The 20,442-nt window shown below is 35.8% G+C and overlaps 1 protein-coding gene across 2 annotated transcripts in view; it reads left to right on the top strand.

The window, feature by feature from the left end:
- The window catches only part of TFG (trafficking from ER to golgi regulator), a 44,053-nt gene that overhangs the window by 16,051 nt on the left and 7,560 nt on the right, over nucleotides 1-20,442 (top strand). Inside the window, exons 4-6 of one of the 2 annotated variants that reach the window (XM_063099408.1) lie at nucleotides 2,029-2,175; nucleotides 5,850-6,017; nucleotides 17,094-17,222. In XM_063099408.1, the coding sequence (XP_062955478.1) occupies nucleotides 2,029-2,175; nucleotides 5,850-6,017; nucleotides 17,094-17,222 (444 nt within the window). Of the gene's footprint in view, nucleotides 1-2,028; nucleotides 2,176-5,849; nucleotides 6,018-17,093; nucleotides 17,235-20,442 lie in introns of both variants that reach the window. The other variant, XM_063099399.1, reaches the window with a different exon arrangement.

Below are 20,442 nucleotides of genomic sequence, written 5' to 3'. Positions count from 1 at the left end.
TAGAACTATTTAAAATCATGAAGTAGGGAAATGGTAGAGGCGAGGTAGCCCAGGAGATTTAATTACATCTGTATTATTTTTTTTCTTAACAAACAGGAGCAAAGATGGAAAAATGTTAAGATTTAACAAAGATGAGTGTTTAATAGGTTTACTTTTGTGTGCTTGAAATATTTCTTTGATGTTCTAAAGTTATATTTACACTAATATAAGTACATAATTATGGAATAGGGAATTTAAAACTTTTAATTGGGTATAATTTGAAGCATGGTGTTCCTAAACTCACTAAGTAGATAATAGCAGATTATAGGCCATTCTAGGAATATAAATGCAGGGTTCTTAAAAGTTCTGGTATAATATATCAATGTGCTGTAGACAAAGACCATCAGTAACACACCTGCAGTTGAACAAAGTTGAATTTATTGACTTACTGCAGTAAGGGAGAATGAATTCCATGGGGAACAATAGAGTGTTTCAGTAAGAGTATGTTAGAAAGGATTTTTTTTTTGTAGGATTTGGGCTTGTGTTAGGTGATTTTGAATAAGGTTCAAGGAAATAGGACTTTGCTGTGGATTGGATGCTGTCAGGAAGTGGGGGTGATCTATGATTGTATATTTTACTAAATTTTATCTAGAAGGTGAGAGGAATGAATTGAAGCTAAAGCTGCAATTGGTAAAGCAGTAGCAGTCACTCATATTAGCCAGTATAGGGGGGTGTTTCGTCATTTTTGAGTTTGGTCAGTGTTCTTGTTTTTGTCTGTTTTGACATGATTATGGAGTGGTCTTGATCTGTTGTCACAGAGTGGTCTTGTCTGATGTTGGTGTTCTTTGGAAATATTCATGTTGAACAGGAGAACACTGCAGCCTACCTGTGAATGCCAGGCCAGCTTCTAGCAATACTAAGGCCTATCCTTAATTATCAGACCATTTCCTGGTTGTCAGGAGCTGCTTTTCTCCATCTCAGATATTGGAGAAAAACCAGTAATACCCAACGAAAGCCAATAGTTAATTGATATAGGTAGGGAATTGTATTAAACTTCCTCATAACTGTATGTGAATTACTGGTGGATTGTTTTCTAAAAGCTTATATGGGTGGTTTGATGTTTAAAACATATTTAGCAAAGAATCTCCTTGGCCTTTATTTTCAAATAGATGTCCTTTTCTAATTAGGTGCCTGAGTACTTCGAATATATGGGTACTAGCAATGCATAAAGCATTTTAGTTTAGTTTAATTTTTGAAATCCTGTCTTGGGATTTGCTTTTTTAAAATAACCTCAGTTGTAACAGTCTTTGTTGCTGAATAAATGATTTTGTTTTTTTCAATCAGTTGAAAAGTCATTTGGACAACATGGGTAATTAAATTAGGTAATGTTGCCTTCATTAAAAAAAACCCCAACTGATTATTGAATAAACTTTTTGAGGCTTATATACTGCCTCTGGAAGTAACTACTTTGAAGAACAGTGGTGGTACAGATTCATAAGTTCAGCATATATTTTTTAATGGGCTACTTTTTAGATTAGCTGTTTTAGTTAGCTGTTTTTTTCTTTTTTTAAGTCAAAAGTAGGCAAGAGGGATAACAAGACTTAGTCATGTTGTGTCTTTTAACGTTTATGTATAGAACAAGATGTTTTTTGTATTATTTCAAGAATATTAAGTAGTGTGAAATAAAATGACCTTTGGAGGTTATGTAATTTCTCTTAAATTTAATAGTTTGTATTAAAATAGTACTTTCTGTAGGTTTTAATTTATTTTATTGTAGTTGAATTCTTCTAATAAACTTTTTTACTAATATGGTCATAGGTCATAGGCATCAAGAAAGACTGATGAATGTTTCTTTTTTTAAAAAAAGTAAGCTACCTAGTAATAAAGCAACCTTTTCTTAAAGAGTTGTCAGTCAAATGACATCATTAGGTATCTTGTTTGATTTTATTTCACTTTTAAAAGGAATTGTATTTATTTAGTGCATATTATCCTGTTGATACATTTATTCAAGAACATCTAATTTTAGTCAAATTATTGCATTTATTTCAGTTAATGGGCAACCAAGACCCCTTGAATCAAGTCAGGTGAAATACCTCCGTCGAGAACTGATAGAACTTCGAAATAAAGTAAATCGTTTATTGGATAGCCTGGAACCACCTGGAGAACCAGGACCTTCCACCAATATTCCTGAAAATGGTAAACCATGAATTCATTTTATTCTGATTTATTCTTATGTCTTTTTGCAGGTATTTTTTTATTTTTTATTTTTTATCTCTTCTTTAGTAGAAGTACTTTAGTAGAAGTAGGATGGTACACTCTGTCATTCTTTTTCCTGCTTCTGCCTCTACACTAGTGTTCAAACACATGTTCCCAGACATGGCTGTTCATAAGATTACTGAGAGGTTTCATTCTCTCAATTACTGGAACTCATCATAAACCTATTGGAGGGTAGGGGCCTGGGAACCCCACTTTTAAAGTGCTCTCTGGGTGATTCTTTTTATAGTTAGTCCTGGACTCTTGGGTTTGTGACAGGTCAGTTTTCAAACCCCTTTGACTCATGAACTCTTTTCAGTGTTACAGATAAGTAATGAACCTTAGGAAGTGAAAATCATTTCATGAGTTTTATGTACAGTATATAAAGTAATTTTGAGTACAAAATAATTTTGAGTTAGTACATTAAGATGTATACCATGTAAAGTTTATTTTTAACACTTTTAATCATATGCAAAGAAAAACTGATTTTTTAAAATTTACAGATGACATCTATTTATGTTAAGATAAAGCAAGATTTATTGACAGATTTGGAAGTGATATATAGTTTTGGGACCAAATGTGTTTTAAAAGTGGACTGAAATTTTAGTGTATGTGATGTTTGAAAGTAGACTTAAAAAAACTGCTTTCCCCAACTTTTGTTTAAGATTCTTAGATGTTGCACTTAAAAAAAGACTTTGTTTTTACAGAATTGTTTTGCTTATAATTTTCAAGTGTTTAAAACTGTTCATATTGTAAAATATTAATTTTTAAAACAGAGCCTAGATGACTGTACCTTAATAAAAGGTGATTTTCGTGGAAAAGTGGCATGTACAATTATAATCCCTTGCAACCTTTGGATTCTGAGGTATTCTATTTTTGGCCCCTACATAAAAAGGTTTTCTTTCTTGAATTTAGTTATAGTTAAATAATGATGCATTTTCCATAATTTCCCTCTTTCTCTCTTCCAGCCATATGAAATTATGTTAATAGTAGATCCTCAATAAATATTTAATGATTGATTAGTAATTTCTAGTTCTACCTGTATTTCAGAATATACTGGAGATTTGTTGAAATACTGTGATGAGATGATCATCTTGGCCACATTATAATGAAACTTTCTATATTTCAGGTCAAAGCAGGTTGCCTGTTCTGAATCTTACTTCTCGAAACAAAAGGCTCCAGTTTTAGATCAAGGATTTGATGAAAACTTTAGACTATTTTCCTAGAATTCCTAGATGCTAACATAACATTTGCATATAATTTCAGGGGGTTAACTATGTGTAGAATCTTATGAAACATAGATCAAAATACAACAAGTATAGCCAGTACCATGCAGAAATGACCTACAATGGCTTACATTCTGTTCTAAGGAATAGAATTATAAGCTTTTTGGTTTTGATGAAACCTTTCTCTTTTTATCTGTTTCTTGTAATTATACCTAGTGTTTTTTTTTGTTAGTCCTTTGTTTCCATTATTTTCATACATTCTATTGTTAGCTTCTCACCCAGGTTAATGTAAAAGATGTTAAAACTGGTTTCTTCTATGAATCTTGGAAATTGTGCCACATAGTGTTTCTTTGTGTGGCCATCTTTTAGTCATTGTGTTCTGACTGACTTATCTGATGATAAGACAATGTAAGAATAATGCATTCTGTGTTTTATTATTAGAGATGGTTGTAATTTATTTTTTGTTTTCTTTCTTGTACTTTGTATGATAATTTAACCTCTTGGCTGCCTGGCTTCTGTGAAATCTTAAGCTTCAAAGCTCTAAGAACGTATCCTGAGTTAATAATTTCCTTCTCAAGAAAAATAAATAAATTAAATAAAAAAACCCCACATTAGACACTGAAAGTCTGCTCCACAAAACAAAACTGCCAATCAGCTATCAGTACTATTTATAATCTTGAGGCTTATACACACTGAGAAATGTGTGGCTACCTATGGTCTTCAGTGCTCTACCTCTGTAATGGTCCTTAGCCACTTGTTTTCCTCTATGCGGCAAATGATGTGTAAGCTACTTTAGGTAGTATATTGACCTGTTACAGTATCTCTGGAAGCTAATGGAGCAGACATATGAGGGTACTTCAGAAAGTTCATGGAGAGATTGGTGTTGTTTTTCAATTCTATTTTTCCACGAATTTTTTGAATTACCCTTGTAGTGTGTTTTCTGTTAGACTTAGTTTGCAATAAGTGAAAAGAGGCATGGGTAGTGAGAGGTAGTAGTAGTGTGAGGGGGAATAATTTGTAAGATCGGTGTGTATGCTCTTGGTATGTAACCTTGAGATTAGAGGAAGGAAGTTGGTGAGGAAGATAGGTAACTGGTAGACATATTTTAAAGGATTAATTATAGGAGATTTTTCTCCAAGAAACTTAGGAAATATTAGGATAATCTGGAATGGCAAGTTAGGAACAAATGAGAACTGTGAGCCTTTTGTGTACTGGGGTTACATATATTCCAGTTAGTACTTAACATTTTTTTCCCAAGATAATTTTTGTATTGATCACAGGGGTGATCTAATAACTGATGTTCATTAACAGAAAAAAATTTATAATCATTATCTGTTAATTGAGTAAATGGTTAGCATCATTCTGTTTGTTTACTTGTTTACAAGTTGTTTTGTTTTAAATTTTTCTATTTTGTATCTTGGCCTCAGGTTCCTATTCGCAAACTGTAGGTTTTTCTTGATCCTCCTTTCTTTTACAAGGTAGTAGTATAAATGCCTATTGAATACCTTAGTGTCCTTAGAAGAAAAGTGTGGTTTTAAATTTAACCTCGATATTTAAATTTTTATTTTCCTGTTTTGTTAAAACATTTTATTACGGAAAAATTTAAACATATACAGAAGTAGACATAATATTGTAATGCATTCTGTGAACTCACATCCAACTTCAGTGGTTATCAACTCATAATATGTCATCTGTACTTTTATACACTTCCACCCCTCTCATATTATTTTGAAGCATATCGCAAATACATACCATTTCATCTGTAAGGATTTTAATAAGTATTTTAATGAGTAATAAGTATTTTAAAATAAGAGGTAGCAAATTAAAAGTATGTTTCTAATGTTCTATTTACAGATTAAGCATGAATTCTCATTGGCTTGATTTCCATGTAATTTAGCAGTGGACCAATAGAAATAAAACATAAAGGTTGAGATCATAACTTCAGATAAGCTTCTTATCCTTTTACAAAATAAAGCATTAATTTAACTATAACTGTTATTTCCTGAGTGTCCAGTATCTGTCTGATATTAGGATATAGGTGATGGGACTCCAAAAAAAGTAAAATGTTTCTTTCTGTTAAAGAGCTTGTGTATATCGATATATATTTTAATCTAATAATTCTTAGGGAAGAAAGTAGATAATTTTTTGGAAAAACTGTTACTTATCTTGCATTTCTTTTTGTACATTTTTTCTGATTTTAACAGTAAATATAAAAACAAGTATGAAGAAGAAAGTAAAATGGTGTATAATCATGTATTCAAAGAGATTTACTGTTAATATTCTAGGCCATACTGATGTGCACATATACTTCTCTATCTTGTATTTTTAGGCCTTATTGAGTGTGGGTAAAATGGAAGCAAGTTTTTGTTTATTCCTCTATTCTTCTTGTAGATACTATGGATGGTAGGGAAGAAAAGCCTGCTGCTTCTGAATCTTCTGGAAAACAGTCTACTCAGGTTATGGCAGCAAGTATGTCAGCTTTCGATCCTTTAAAAAACCAAGATGAAATCAATAAAAATGTCATGTCAGCATTTGGCTTAACAGATGATCAGGTTTCAGGTAAGTTCCTCCCTTCCTCCCTTCCTTCATATCCTCTTCCTCCTTTTCTCTCTTTCCTTTTTTCTTTTTTAATTGAAGAATAACTTGTATATGGTGAAGTGTACAAATCTTAAGAGTTCAGTTCAATAAATTTTTATGTTTATGTACCTATGTAAAACACTGACTAGATCAAGATGTAGATAATTTCCAGCACCCCAGATAGCTTTCTTATACCCTCTTCCAGTCAGTAGCACCCCTCCCCCCTAAAGAATAACCACAGTTTGGTTCAAATAAATTTTATTGAAAGTAAAATACGAAAGTTTTTAAAAATCTGATCTGTTTTTTTATCTTATATCAGATTTGTTGCAGGATTCAAATTGCATTTGATAGGTCTTATTATCTTTTTTGATCTTAAATTAGAGAAATTTAAAATTAAACATAGATTTCTCGTTGTTTGATTTTTATTTTTTAATTTTTTATTATTAACATATTCATCATTGCAAATCGTAATCTTTCCCCATGCCCTCCACCTGACCTATCACTCCCCAACCTCTCCCCTCCCTCCTCCCATCACTAGTATCTTTAGGTTTGTTCTCTCCTTCTGAAAGTTCAGTGCACTACTGTGGTTTGCTCGTTCACTCTTTCTTTCTTTCATTCTTTCTTTATTACCTTCTTTCTCTTTCCCTTCCTTCCTTCCTTTCTTCCTTCTTAGCACGCAGTTATGAGTGAAAACATGCAGTATTTCACTTTCTTTGTCTGGCTGTTTCACTTAACATAATTTTCTCCAGGCTCATCCATGTTGTTGCAAATGGCAGAATTTCATTCTTTTCTATGGCTGAGTAGTATTCTGTTGTGTGTATATACCACATTTTCCTTATCCAATTGTCTGTCGATGCACATTTAGGTCAGTTCCATATTTTGACTATTGTAGATAGAGCTGTGATGAACATGGGACTACAGGTGGTATCCCTTCAACACGATGACTTCCATTCTTTTGGGTATATACCCAGAAGTGGGATTGCTGGATCATATGGTAGTTCTATCTGTAGTTGTTTGAGAAACCTCCATACTGTTTTCCATAATGGCTGTGCCAATTTGCAGTCCTACCAACACTGTAGACGAGATCCCCTTTCCCTGCATCCTTGCCAGCATTTGTTATACTCAATCTTTTTAATAATGGCCAGTCTAACCAGATGATGTCTCAATCTGGTTTTGTTTTGCATTTCCCTGATGATTAGTGATGCTGAGCATTTTATCATATACCTGTTGGCCATTTGTATGTCTTCCTTTGAAAAATGTCTATTCAGAATCTCCTTTGCCCATTTTTAAATTTTATTATTATTTTTTTTGCTGTATAGTTGTTTGAATTCCTTATGTATTCTGGATATTAATCTCTTGTTGAATGTATAATTTTCTCCCACTGTATAGGTTGTCTTTTTGCTCTGTTGATTGTTTTCTTGGCTGTGCAGAAGCTTTTTAGCTTGATATCATCCCATTTATTTATTTTTTCTTTTGTTGCCTATGCTTTGGGGTCTTATTCAAAAAGTTTTTGCCCAGTCCTACTTCCTGGAGTGTTTCTCCTATATATTTTTTTAAAGTAATTTTATGGTTTCAGGTCTTATATTTAAGTCTTTAATCCATTTTGAGTTGATTTTGGTATATGGTGAGAGGTACAGGTCCAGTTTCATTCTTCTGCATGTGGATGTCCAGTATTCCCAGAATCATTTATTGAAGAGGCAGTCTTTCCCCACTGTATATTTTTGTTGCCTTTGTCAAAGAACAGTTGGCTGTAAGTATGTGGGTTGATTCGTGGATTTTCTATTCTAATTCTAGTTCCATTTATCTGAGTGTCTGTTTTTATGCCAGTACCATGCTGTTTTGGTTACAATATCTTTGTAATATAATTTGAAGTTGGGTAGTGTTATGCCTCTGGCTTTATTTTTTTTGATCAAGATTTCTCTGGCTGTTCAGGGTCTTTTGTTGTTCCATGTGAATATTAGGATTGCCTTTTCTATTTCTGTGAAGAATGTCATTGGTATTTTGATGGAGATTGCATTGAATCTGTAGATTGCTTTGGGTAGTATGGACATTTTCACAATGTTAATTCTTCTAATCCAAGGGAATGGTATGTCTTTCCACCTTTTTGTGTCCTTTTTAATTTCTTTCAGTAGTGTTTTGTAGTCTCATTATAGACATCGTTCATCTCCTTGGTTAAATTGATTCCTAGCTATTGTATTTTTTTGGTGACTATTGTAAATGGGCTAGGTTTCTTGATTTCTTTTTCTGCTAGTTTATTATTGGGCTATAAAAATGCTACTGATTTTTGGGTGTTGATTTTATATCTTGCAACATTACTGAAGTTGTTAATCAGCTCTATGAGCTTTTTGGTTGAGTCTATAGGTTTTTCTATATATGTGAGATCATGCCGTCTGCAAACAGGGATAGTTTGACTTCATGTTTTCTAATTTGGATGCTCTTTATTTCTCTTGCCTATTGCTCTGGCTAACACATCCAATACTGTGTTAAATAGGATTGGTGAGAGTGGGCATCTTCGTCTTGTTCCTGTTTTTAAGAGGAAAGCTTTCAGCTATTCCCCTTTCAGGATGATATTGATGATTGGTTTGTCATATATGACTTTTATTGTGTTGAGATAATTTCTTTTTGTACCTGATTTGCTGAGAGTCTTTATCATGAAGGGATATTGAATTTTATTGAATGCTTTTTCTGCATCTATTGAGATAGCCATATGTTTTTTGTCTTTGATTTTGTTGATGTAGTATATCACATTTATTGACTGCGTATGGTGAACCATCTTTGCATGCCTGGGATGAATCTCACTTGATCGTGGTGTATAATTTTTTTGATGTTTTGCTGTATTCTGATTGCTAATATTTTGTTGAGGAGTTTTGTATTTATGTCCATCAACGATATTGGCCTGTAATTTTCTTTTTTTGTTGTATCTTTGTTTGGTTTTGATAGCAGAGTTTTGCTGGCCTCATAGAATGAGTTTGGGAGAATGTCTTCTGTTTCAATTTATTGGAATAGTTTGAAGAGAAATGGTATTTTTCTTTAAAGGTTTGATAGAATTCAGCGGTAAAGCTATCCAGTCCTGGGCTTTTCTCAGCATTGCTGATAATTGCTTCAATCTCATTGCTTGTTATTGATCTGTTCAGGTTTTCTGTTTCTTCTTGGTTCAGTCTTGGTAGTTTGTATGTGTCCAGAAATTTATCCGTTTCCTCCAGGTTTTCGTATTTGTTGGTGTACAGTTGTTTATAATCTCTAATGATTCTTTGTATTTCTGTGTTATCGGTTGTAATCTCTCCTTTTTCATTTCTTTATTTTGTTATTTGGGTCTTCTCTCTCTTTTTGTTAACCTAGCTAATAATGGTTTGTCTATTTTATGTATCTTCTCAAAAAACCTACTTTTTGTTTCATTGATCTTTTAAATCATTTTTTGGGGTCTCTGTTTCATTTAATTCTGATCTGATCTTAATTATTTCTTCTCACCTGCTACTTTTAGGATTGGATTGTTGTTTTCCTAGTTCTTTGAGGTGTAGTGTTAGGTCATTTATTTGAAGCCTTTCTGTTCTTTTGATGTAAATGTTTATTACAATAAACTTCCCTCTTGGTACTTCTTTTGCAGTATACCACAGGTTTTGGTATGATGTATCTTTATTTTTATTAGTTTCAAGAAATTTTTTGATTTGCTATTTAATTTCTTCTTGGACACATAGGTTATTCAGGAGCTTGTTGTTCAGTTTCCATTCAGTTGTATTGTTTCCAGAGTTTCACTTGTTAATGATTTACAGTTTCAGCCCATTGTGGTCTGAAAAGATACTTGGAATGATTTCAGTGTTTTAAATTTGCTGATAATGGATTTGTGACATAACATGTGGTCTGTCCTGGAGATGTTCCGTGAGCTGATGAGAAGAATGTATATTCCATAGTTGTTGGATGAAGTGTTCTGTAGATATCTGCCAGGTCCAGTTGCTCCAAGGTGTAGTTTATTTTTTATTTTACTTATTTATTTTATTTTAATTAAAAAATTTATTAATATTGTTTTTTACATTCTATGATGTTATAGAGCTGTTGGGAGGGAGAGGGAGAGGGGAAAGGGGGAAGGAAATGGGATGGAAAGAAAGGGGAAGGAGGAGGGTTGTGATTGAGGCCTATGGCACCCTCCATATTCCCACAGGGGAGACCGGTGGGCTTCTAGTGGTAGCTTGGTTGTTGCCAGGCTGGGTGCAGATGTCAAGGGGGTGTGGCAGTAGCCCTTGTCCCCCACCACCCCAGCTCAGGAACCTGGGGCACTTCTTGCTGAGGCTTGCTGGTCATCACTGGGCTGGTTGAGTATTGGGGGTGTGTGGCCGAGACCCTTGGCCCCCCACCACCCTGGCTTGGGAGAGCCTGGGGCACCTCCTGCGGCAGCTCAGTGGTCACCGCTGGGCTGGTTGCTCGTGTGGGGGGATTGTGCATGAGGCCTTCAGCCCCCCGCTGACCTACCTCTGGAGAGCCCAGGGCATTTCCTGTGGCAGCTTGGTGGTTGTTGCTGGGGTGGTTGCACTTGCCAGAGGGGTGTGGCTAAGGCCCGAGGCGCCCATCCTTTGGACTGGTTGTGGGTGTCGGGGGGCATAGCTGAGGCCCCCAGCCCTCCGCCCTTTCTGGCTTGGTAGTCCAGGGACTTCTGGTCCTTCTAGGTGTTATAAGTGTTCTTTGGTGAAGTGAGACCTTTACTAGTTATCAAACTTTGTCTCTGGTTGTGGGTACTTTGTTTTTTCTTTCAGTTCTGTGTTGGATTATTTTCTGTTCCTGCCACTTAAACTCTGTGCTGGAACTAATTTGTTGTTGTTTGCTTACTTCTAAAATGGGAGAACTTCCTGTGGGGACCAGTATGTGAGCTCTTGGTTGAGTTAAATTGCTGCTTTGCTGATTCTGTAGGGAAGGCTTTTTGTGTAGCTCAGGGTTTATTGGTTGACTTTATAGGTACTTCCGGATCTGGTGAAATCTGGTGCACCTGGGTTATGTAGAAACACTGGTCTGGGCCTGAATCTTTTCATCATACTGCACCCCTTGCAATCCTGGATTCCTGACCAGTCTTCTTTGAGTGGTCCTGCACTGATTGGGGGGCAGATCAGCTGTCCTTGCTGTGTCCCTGTGTTCCATCAGTGGGCCTGTCTTTCCCACCACCTGTGCTTCAAACACTTCCCATGGGACGAACCATGCTCTGGTCCCTTGCGATGACTCACTGGCCTCTGAGTGGCTCCCCTTTTTCAGTTGTTGTGGCTCCTCGGTTCTGTGTGGGTCCGTGGGAACCCTATTGATGGTACTGCTGGCCTGGGGACCACCAAGGCTCTCTTCCCCCTGCCGCCTCTAAGCAACTTCATCCAAAGGGTACAGCTTGTGGCTTTTGCTGGTTCCTGCTCTGTGCACTCAGCAGCTCCAGCCTTAAAGCGGCTGCAGCATGAGATGGTCAATGTGATTTTTTCTTTCTCTTATTGTGGCTTCTCCCACCTTCATGCATTCCATAGGTCTCTCCTCCTCTTCCCCTAAGCTCTAGTGGCCCCAGCTTGGCTGTTGTTGCTTTTTAATTGTTGTAAATTGGTTGATTTATGGGAGAGAGTGACACCAGGGACCGTCTATTCCACCATCTTGACAAGAAGCCTGGTCTAAGGTGTAGTTTAAATCCTGTGTTTCTTTGTTGATTTGTTGCCTGGAAGGTATGTCCCATACTGAGAGAGGAGAGTGTTCAGGGAACCCACTATTATCATATTAGGGTCTGTCTCTTTTTTTAGGTCTAAGAGTGTTTGCTGTATATATTGGGTTCTCTAATGTTGGGCGCATACATATTTATGATTATTACATCTTCTAACTGTATAGATCCCTTTATCATTACATAGTGGCCTTTGTCTCTTTTTATGGCTTTTGATTTAAAATCTATATTATCTGATATCAGAATAGCTATTCCTGCTCATTTTTTGTTTGCATGAGCACGGTATATCTTTTTCCATTCCTTAACTTTTAGTCTGTGTGTGTTTTTACAGGTGAGGTGAGTCTCTTCAAGACAGCATATAGTTGGGTCTAGCTTTTTAATCCAGTCAGTCAGTCTTTGTCTTTTGAGTGGGGAGTTTAATTAATTTACATTTAGGGTAGTTATTGACAGGTATTGCTTTACTCCTGTCATTTTATTGCTTTTTGTTATGATGATTTAAATATCTTTTTTTCCTTTCTTCCCCTTTTATTTTTCATCTTCAATGTTAGTTGGATTTTTGAGTTGGCATGCCTTAGCTTCTTTTTCTTGTTTGCATTTTTGTTTTAATGGTGGATTTTTCTTTTTCTTGTGTGTCCGTGATAGTGATTATCATTTTTCACATTCCGGATGTAGGACTCCTTTGAGAATTTCTTGCAGGGCTGGTCATGTGGTGGTCACGATTTTTGTTTGTCTGGGAAATACATTATTTCTCCCTCATTTCTGAAGGATAACCTTGCTGGGTACAGAATTCTTGGCTGGCAGTTTTTTTCTTTTAGTATTTTGAATATATTGTCCTATTTTCTTCTGGCCTGTAAGGTTTCAGTTGAAAAGTCTGCTGTTAGTCTGATGGGGGCTCACTTTTGGGTGACTTGATGCTTTTCTCTTCCTGCTTTGAAGATTCTCTCTTTGTCTTGAGCTTTGCCAGTTTGGCTACAGTGTGTCTTGGAGAGGACCTTTTTGGATTGAATCTGTTTGGGGATCTTTGGGATTTCTGGATCTGAAGGTCTGCATCTCTCCCTTTCCTGGGAAGTTTTCTGTTATTATTTCCTTGGATAGGCTATGCCTTTTCCTTTCTCCTCCCCTTCAGTGGAATATCCATGATTTGAATGTACTGAGGTTGAGGTTGTCTGCTAGCTCTCTTAGATTTTCTTCATTTTTTAAATTCTTTCTTATTTTTTCTGCCTGGGTTATTTTAAAAGGACCGTCTTCGAGATCTGATCTTTCTTCTGCTTGTCTAGCCTGCCGCTCACACCCTTGGTTCTGTTTTTAATTTCATTGAGTGAATCCTTCAGTTCTAGGAGTTCCATTGCATTCTTTTTAAGGTATTAATCTCTTTGTAAATTTCCTCCTTCATATCCTGGATATTTTTCTTGTTTCATGCATGGTGTTCTCTGATTGAGTCCTCTGTTATCTCCTTGAGTTTTCTTAAGATCATTACTCGGAATTCCTTTTCAGACATTTCAAGTGTTTTCTGCTCTATGGGGTCTGGTACTTGAGAATTACTGTGTTCCTTGGTGTTTTTTATTTGCAGTTTTAGTATTTTTTCGTTGATGGTTGGTCATCTGGTAGGGTACTTGTTTCTTCTATTATTCTGTATTGGGCTGTGAGGGAAAAGACTTGCTCCTCTATTTGTAGGCTTTGCTTTTGACTCTTCTTGTGTCAGTGCATTCGAGTGTGCAGTATGCAGCCTGTAGGGTGGTCATGGCTGCTGCAGTGGTGTTGAGCTGTCCTGGCAGTGGCAGGAGGTGTGGCAGTGCCTGTGGTAGACCACCTTGGCTCCTGCTTGGGCTGTGGGTGGGTCTTTCTGGGGCTCGGGTCTGGGCACATGCTAGCATGCAGGATGATGCTCACCTCCACTCCTGGTTAGGTGTTGGGCCAGCCTCTGGGGCTTTTGTCTGGGCCTGGCGTGGTGTTGTGCGGGGCGGTGCTAACCTGGGCTCCTGCTTGGGCAGTGGACTGGCTCCTCCTGTGCTTGGGTCTGGGCCTAGCATGGTTGCACACAGGATGATGCTCACCTGGATTCCTGCTCAGGTGGTTGGGCAGGCCTCTCTGAGACTTGTCTTAAGTTGTTTTAGTGTACAGAGTGCTTTTATATGAATATGTTTTTAACCTTTAAACATCACCTTTACTGTGATTTATTCTTCCTTCATTTTTTGGCCATTATTTAAAAAAATTTTTTTTTCCTACTTCTCTCTTTTGGCATGCTAATTACACATACATTGGTGAGCTTGATGTTGTCCCATGGGTCTCTGAGTTTCATTTTTCTTCTGTCATTTTTGTTTCTGTTCTTCAGATTGGGTGATTTTTATTGAACTCTTTTCAAAGTCACTGATTCTTTCTGCCATTTTCAATTTGTTGAATATTCCTAGTGAATTTTTTATTTCAGTAATTGTAATTTCATCTCTAGATTTTCCATTAGGCTTTTTTATAGTTTCTGTTTTTCTGTTGAGATTCCTTATCTTTACATTGATTGAATTTTCTTTAATTCTTTGAATTTTTAAAAAAATTCTTTAATAATATTGATAATAGCTGCTTTGAAATGTTTGCTTGCAACATCCATCATCTGAGCCTATCTGCAGTCAGTTTGTATTGACTGTCCCTTCCCTCCCCTGCCATGGATCACATTTTCCTGTTTCTTTACATATTTGCATGTCTAATAGTTTTTGGTTGGAAACCGGACATTGTAGTCAATATGTTGTAGTGACTTTGGATTCCATATGCTCTTTTGAGAATTTTTTGTTACTATTGCTCTAGCAGAGAATTAATTTGTATAGATTCAAACTACTAGTTTTTTCTCCCCATGGGGTATAGCAGCTGATGTCTCTCTGCTCAGTCCTTTCAACTCTAGGTGCTGCTTTTTTCCCAAAACCCTCTTGTGATATCCCCTAGTTAGATTTTAGGTCTTACCCATTCAGTGGTGTGCTGTCATTCTAGGGATTTTCCCTCTAAATTTCTAGGTTCTTGTCCAGCGATCAGGTTGTTCACATTGGTTTTCTGCCATTGGAGCTGCGGGGGTTAGGGCTTACAGTTCTTATCCATTGTCATTCAGTTGGGGTAAACTCTTTTCTGGTTCTGCCGACATTTGATTGACTTCCAGTTATTTCAAATAGTTTTCTTCTTCTGTTTTGTTTAGGTTACCTGTGGGATGGTTTACTTGACTAATTTACTTTGCCATTGTCAGTAGTTGGAAATATAGGATTCAGTCTATTATTTTTCTTTGAGACTTTTATGAGATCATTCACTAAAGATAATTGTGTGAAATTCTGGAAAAAAGAGACAAATATTTATGTATGATGCTTGTTCTTGGCAAAAGAAGACATCAGACAAGTGATTCATCTGAAAAACACATTTTTAGAACAACTAAAATATGAGTTATTTCAGCTACTTATTGTTTAAGACTTCAGGAAATGCCTCTATTTAGAGGAGTAGATAGTTAGATATGAGGTCATGCTTGAATATTTTGATTTGAATACAGTATATGCCAGACCAGAATAATATGATTAATATGGTTCACACTATTTGAAGCCTATTTTCCTGTTAGCTTTTATGTTGAATTGTAGTAGGAAAAACTGTATACATAGACAATAGCCAGGTTACTTTTGTAGCTCTTCAGATGTGGTATAGTAAAAAACTTGGCTACCACAGTGAATTTGTAAACTGGGGAGGAGGGACAAAGTATTATGAAGATGGGATGAGCAACATTAACTAGTAAGTTACATACAAGGGAGGAAAGAGGAGTCAAAGTAATACACATATACTATATATATTGCGCATTGTTTTTTGCAATGTTTTTTATAGGAGGAATGTATTATCTACATATATATAAAAATGTAAGTAAAATGCTGATAGACAGAAGCAATCATCCATTTTACTCTGGTAATCATCAGTCTCTCTTGCATTACAACTATAGTACTTAGTTTAGGTTCTCATTAGTACCTGGACTATCAGCTGCCAGCTATGTGCCTAATACAGTGGTAAGTTCTGGGGATATACCACTGCAGAAGATAGGTGTTTGCCCTCAGGGAAATTAGTCTGCTAATAATAGCAAGTAATGGAATTTTCTAAGTGGCAATCACCTTTATAAGCTTTTGCTATATAATTACTTTTACAAGCACTTATAAATTTTTATTAACTCATAATCCTTATAGTAACCTTATGAAGTGGGAATTAGTATATCTCTTATATAGATGAGGAAACTGAGGCACAGAAAGAGATTGAATAACATGCCCAGAGTTACACAGCTAGGAAGTGGCAGCACTGGGATTTGAACCTAGGTAGTCTAGCTCCAGAACCTGTGCTTTTATACCACTTCTACATTGCCAAAACAAAAAGAACACGGAGGAATAAGACACATCCATGGTGGTCTTCAGAGTATCTTTTTTGGAATTGTAGTGAATGCTCTCGATTCACATATATACTCGTTATTTTGGAAAAATTTGAGTGGCTCTGTGTGTAAGGTAAAGTGCTAGGCCTTGTAAGGCAGACAAAAAGAATCAAGAATCAGGAGCCTGGCCAAAAGAGCTTACAGTCTAAGGGAAGAGGGAACTGTTCAGAAATGCAAAGTAGATGTTGGTATGGGCCACAGTAAAAGTAAACTATATAGAAGTTCACTAGTGGACAAAAGTATTTATGGTCAAGAAGGCTTACTAGAAGTGTGGAATTATAACTGAATTTTAAAGAATGTTATATTTAAATATATAGGGCATATTGGAGGGAACAGTGATAAATGAAATAGAGGCCAAAAAATTATTAGATATATTGTAGGAATAGGGAGTAAGTCATGTTAGGTGAAGGGGTACATATGAGAAGAGGGATTGTGAGGAATAATGTTTAGACCCTTGAATACCAAATTAGGGGGTTGAACTTAATTTATGGGCAATGGAAACCCATTGAAGAAAGAAGTGATACTTTTGATCTGTAAAATAGATTGCATAAGGTGGGGGATGTTGGTACTGCAGATGTGTTTTTGGGGTTTTTTTTTTTTTTCTTTTGGTGGCTGGTCAGCATGGGGATCCAAACCCATGACCTTGGTGTGTGTTATAAGGCTGTGCTCTAACCAGTTGAGCTAACTGGCCAGCCCCTGAGTTTTGATTTTTGCCTGGGGTGGTTAAGACTCAGGAATATAGCACTCCATGCTTTATAGGGAAGGATTTCCAGTTTGTTCCTTTGGATTCTTAAGGGACTGGAGCAAAGGAAAAAATAAAGTACACAATTTAAGAGGCTGCATTTGTGGTGATATACTTATTCTATAGTACTTTTATTTTTACTTTCTTTTAACCAAATATTAATTGAGTTTGCTGGAAAAGCCTTGTGTTGGGTACTAAACTGACTTTTTTATGACTCTCCAGGGCCACCCAGTGCTCCTGCGGAAGACCGTTCGGGAACACCCGACAGCATTGCTTCTTCCTCCTCAGCAGCTCACCCACCAGGAGTTCAGCCACAGCAGCCACCATATACAGGAGCTCAGACACAAGCAGGTCAGATTGAAGGTAAAATAGAGTTTAGAGGACCTGTGTGGAAGGTACATGTGCAGAAATGTTCGTTGAAGCAATGGTGGTAATGGTAAACAGCTTACATATGCAGTCATGCTATGAACACAGCTGTGAAACATTTTGGTTTACTGGCATGATCTGGTGTTTTTAAAAAAAAGGAATAATATGTCAGGTATGCTTCCGATTATTGAAAACAAACAAAAAAAATTTTAAAAGTGTTTATATGAATATAAATACACAGTGAAAAATCAAGAAGGATTCATACCAGTCACTAGTCAGTGGTGACCCTTGGGGAGGAGGGTGAAATTTGGAAAGGTGATTTCACACTTTATTTGGTACAATACTTATGTGTTATTGTGTCTCCCTCTCCCTTCCCCACAGCAACTGTGTATTTTTGTAATTTAAAAAGATTTTAGAAGTAGAAGTGAAGCATATTAGTTAAGTTTTTTGGAAATATTAATAACCCTTTAATTTTTATAGAGTTAGCAATATGTCTTTACTGGAAAAAAGCAATGTATTTTAAGTTAAACCTTTCTTATCTATAATGCATTCTTGGATGAGTAATTTAGTCTCTCTGAGTTTTCATATTCTCTCACTTTAAAATGTGAAAATTAGACTAAAACAGTGTTTTCAAAAGAATGTCTTCAGTTGTGAATGAAATATAATTTGAGAGCTCAGTATTTAAAACATCATTGCTGTGGTTGAAGGGTATGAGGGACCACAAGGTCGGGATAGCAGGTATTGAAGTGCCTCACTGAAACTCTTGGACCTCTGCAGAACATGGCTGAGTACTTACCGATTTCTAGGGTGCCTTCCAGATATTAAGACATTTCTGTGAATTGTCATGCATGTAAGGACTTTTAAAACCATACATTATACTTTAAAACAAACACCAGGTGGTGCTCTAACTATTTGTATGAATGGATCAGGTGGTGGTATGATATAGTTTCAGCATCAGAAGAAGTGATTGAGATTATCAATCACGTAAAAAATTATATATATATTATATATATATATATATATAGCCTAAAATGAACTGACCACTTGTGGAATAGAATCCTGTCATCCTGTGGTGATGCTTTCAGAGTTGTCCATTGAATGAATGAACACTAGTCATTTGATACTAGCAGGTGGCATTTTGCTGATGAATGAATGGTTTGGGAAGAATTTTTTATTGTTTAAGCCTTTTGTCAGCCAACTTTAGTTACAGTCTTCCTCTGCACCAAAATGCAACTGCAAAAACTAGAGCAGACCAGAATTGAAGCAGATGTCGGCTGAAATATCAAGGCAAAAGCAGAGTTTGGATATGATGAGAGTTTAATGGCTATCAGGTGAATTAAAACCATCTGTTTTAAAAAAAAATCTTATTTTAAGCACCATGTACTGTTGTAGAATGGCAGTTAGAAGGGTAATTGTACCAAATAATGTTTGCTCTTTACTTATAAAGGAATGTGATTTAAGGCTCCACTAGCTAGTAATATCTCAACTTATTCCGTGAGGGGTTTGTTTTCATTGAAATAAAATAGGTAAAATACAGTTAAAATTCTCTCTCCTACCTCTGTTCCCCAGCAACCAAGTTTCCTTTTCCAGAGGAATGAGATTAACACCATACACTCTGCATTTGTGGTGATAATACTTATTCTATAATTGTTTTCTTTATTTTTAGTCTCTTTAGTCTCTTTTAACCAAGTTTACTAATTGAGCTTGCTAAGGAAAGGTCTTGTATTGGGTACTAAACTGACTTTTTGTACTGTTACTTTTAGTTTACATTAAAATATAAGATATAAAAAATTACAGTTAATATATGATATCAGTCAAAAGATTAGCTATTGATCTAATTCTAGATCAGTGCTGTCCGAAAGAATTACAGTGGAAGCCACATGTAATTTAAGTTTCTATTAGCTACGTTAAAAAACTTTTTTTAAATGTAAAATTAGTTTTTTGGTTTTTTTTTTTTTACCGGTAAGGGGATTGTAACCCTTGGCTTGGTGTTGTCTGCACCACGCTCAGCCAGTGAGCGCATCGGCCATCCCCATATAGAATCTGAACTCACGGCATCGGCGCTACCAACACCGCAGCTTCCTGAGTGAGCCATGGGGCTGGCCCTAAAATTAGTTTTAATAATACATTTTATTTAGCCCAGTGTATTCAACATGTCAATATGTAATCACTATTAAAAAGTTTTTTTTTTTTTGTACTATGGATTGACACTGATTTGAAACACTTCAAACAGCATATAGCATATCACAATTTAGACCAGCCACATTTTAGGTGCTCAGTAGTGGCTATTGTAATAAGATGCAGCTCTAGATAACTATATCAGTTATTTGTAGATTCCCGAGATGTATTGTAGGATACTTTAATGAATACTTTCTGATGTATAATAACTCTGATATTGCCAGTTATTTAGATCAACTGCTGGTTTAGTTTGAGCAGAATTATTAATACAAACATATATTACTTATAATTGATTGACATAGTAGTCTCTTATAATATGTAATAATCTAAAATAAAATAAAATGTGAATCTCATAAAAGGGACCTTGGAATTTTTCCCCCCAAGGATTGTAGTCTTAATATGTTGTTCAGTTAAAAGGATCACCAAAATATTGAGTACCTCTTAAAAAAAAACAAAGTGGGCAGTGTTACCCTTCTTCAGATAAAGCCAGTCTGTTACTAGAAACTATGTGTAGTTATATAGTTGTCAAAAATAAGTAATTAGTGAAAGGAAGAGCACTAAAAATCACCAGAGACCAGGAGGTATTGCTGTTTGATAAACTAAAAAGGTGAAAAAGGATATAATTAAAATCTGTAAAATCAAATGCAAATGTAATGAAAACCTGAGTAGACTAAAAATGTCTTTTTATTACAGAAATTTTGAGACATACACAAGAGAATAATCAACTCTTCATGTATCCATCATGTGGCTTAACCCTAATATTTTGGCATTCTTTTTTCATCTATTCCCCCTTCCTTTTTAAAAATTTTCTTGAGTATTTTAAATTCTGAACACATTTCACTCAGATGTTTCAATGTGCATGTCTTATGTAACCTCCATTTTTTTTTTTAGTTGTGACCTCCATGCCACTGTTACACCCAACCAATTTAACAGTGATTCTTAACATCAACATGTACTAGCCTGTATTTGAATTTCCCTAATGATTTCTAAATTTCTTTATTTCAGTTGTTCAAATCAGTAGCCTAAC

This window comes from Cynocephalus volans, chromosome 1, assembly GCF_027409185.1.
Source record: "Cynocephalus volans isolate mCynVol1 chromosome 1, mCynVol1.pri, whole genome shotgun sequence".
Classification (NCBI taxonomy): Eukaryota; Metazoa; Chordata; class Mammalia; order Dermoptera; family Cynocephalidae; genus Cynocephalus; species Cynocephalus volans.
Note: the sequence above shows the minus strand (reverse complement) of the source record. Positions and strands in the feature narration are given on the sequence as shown.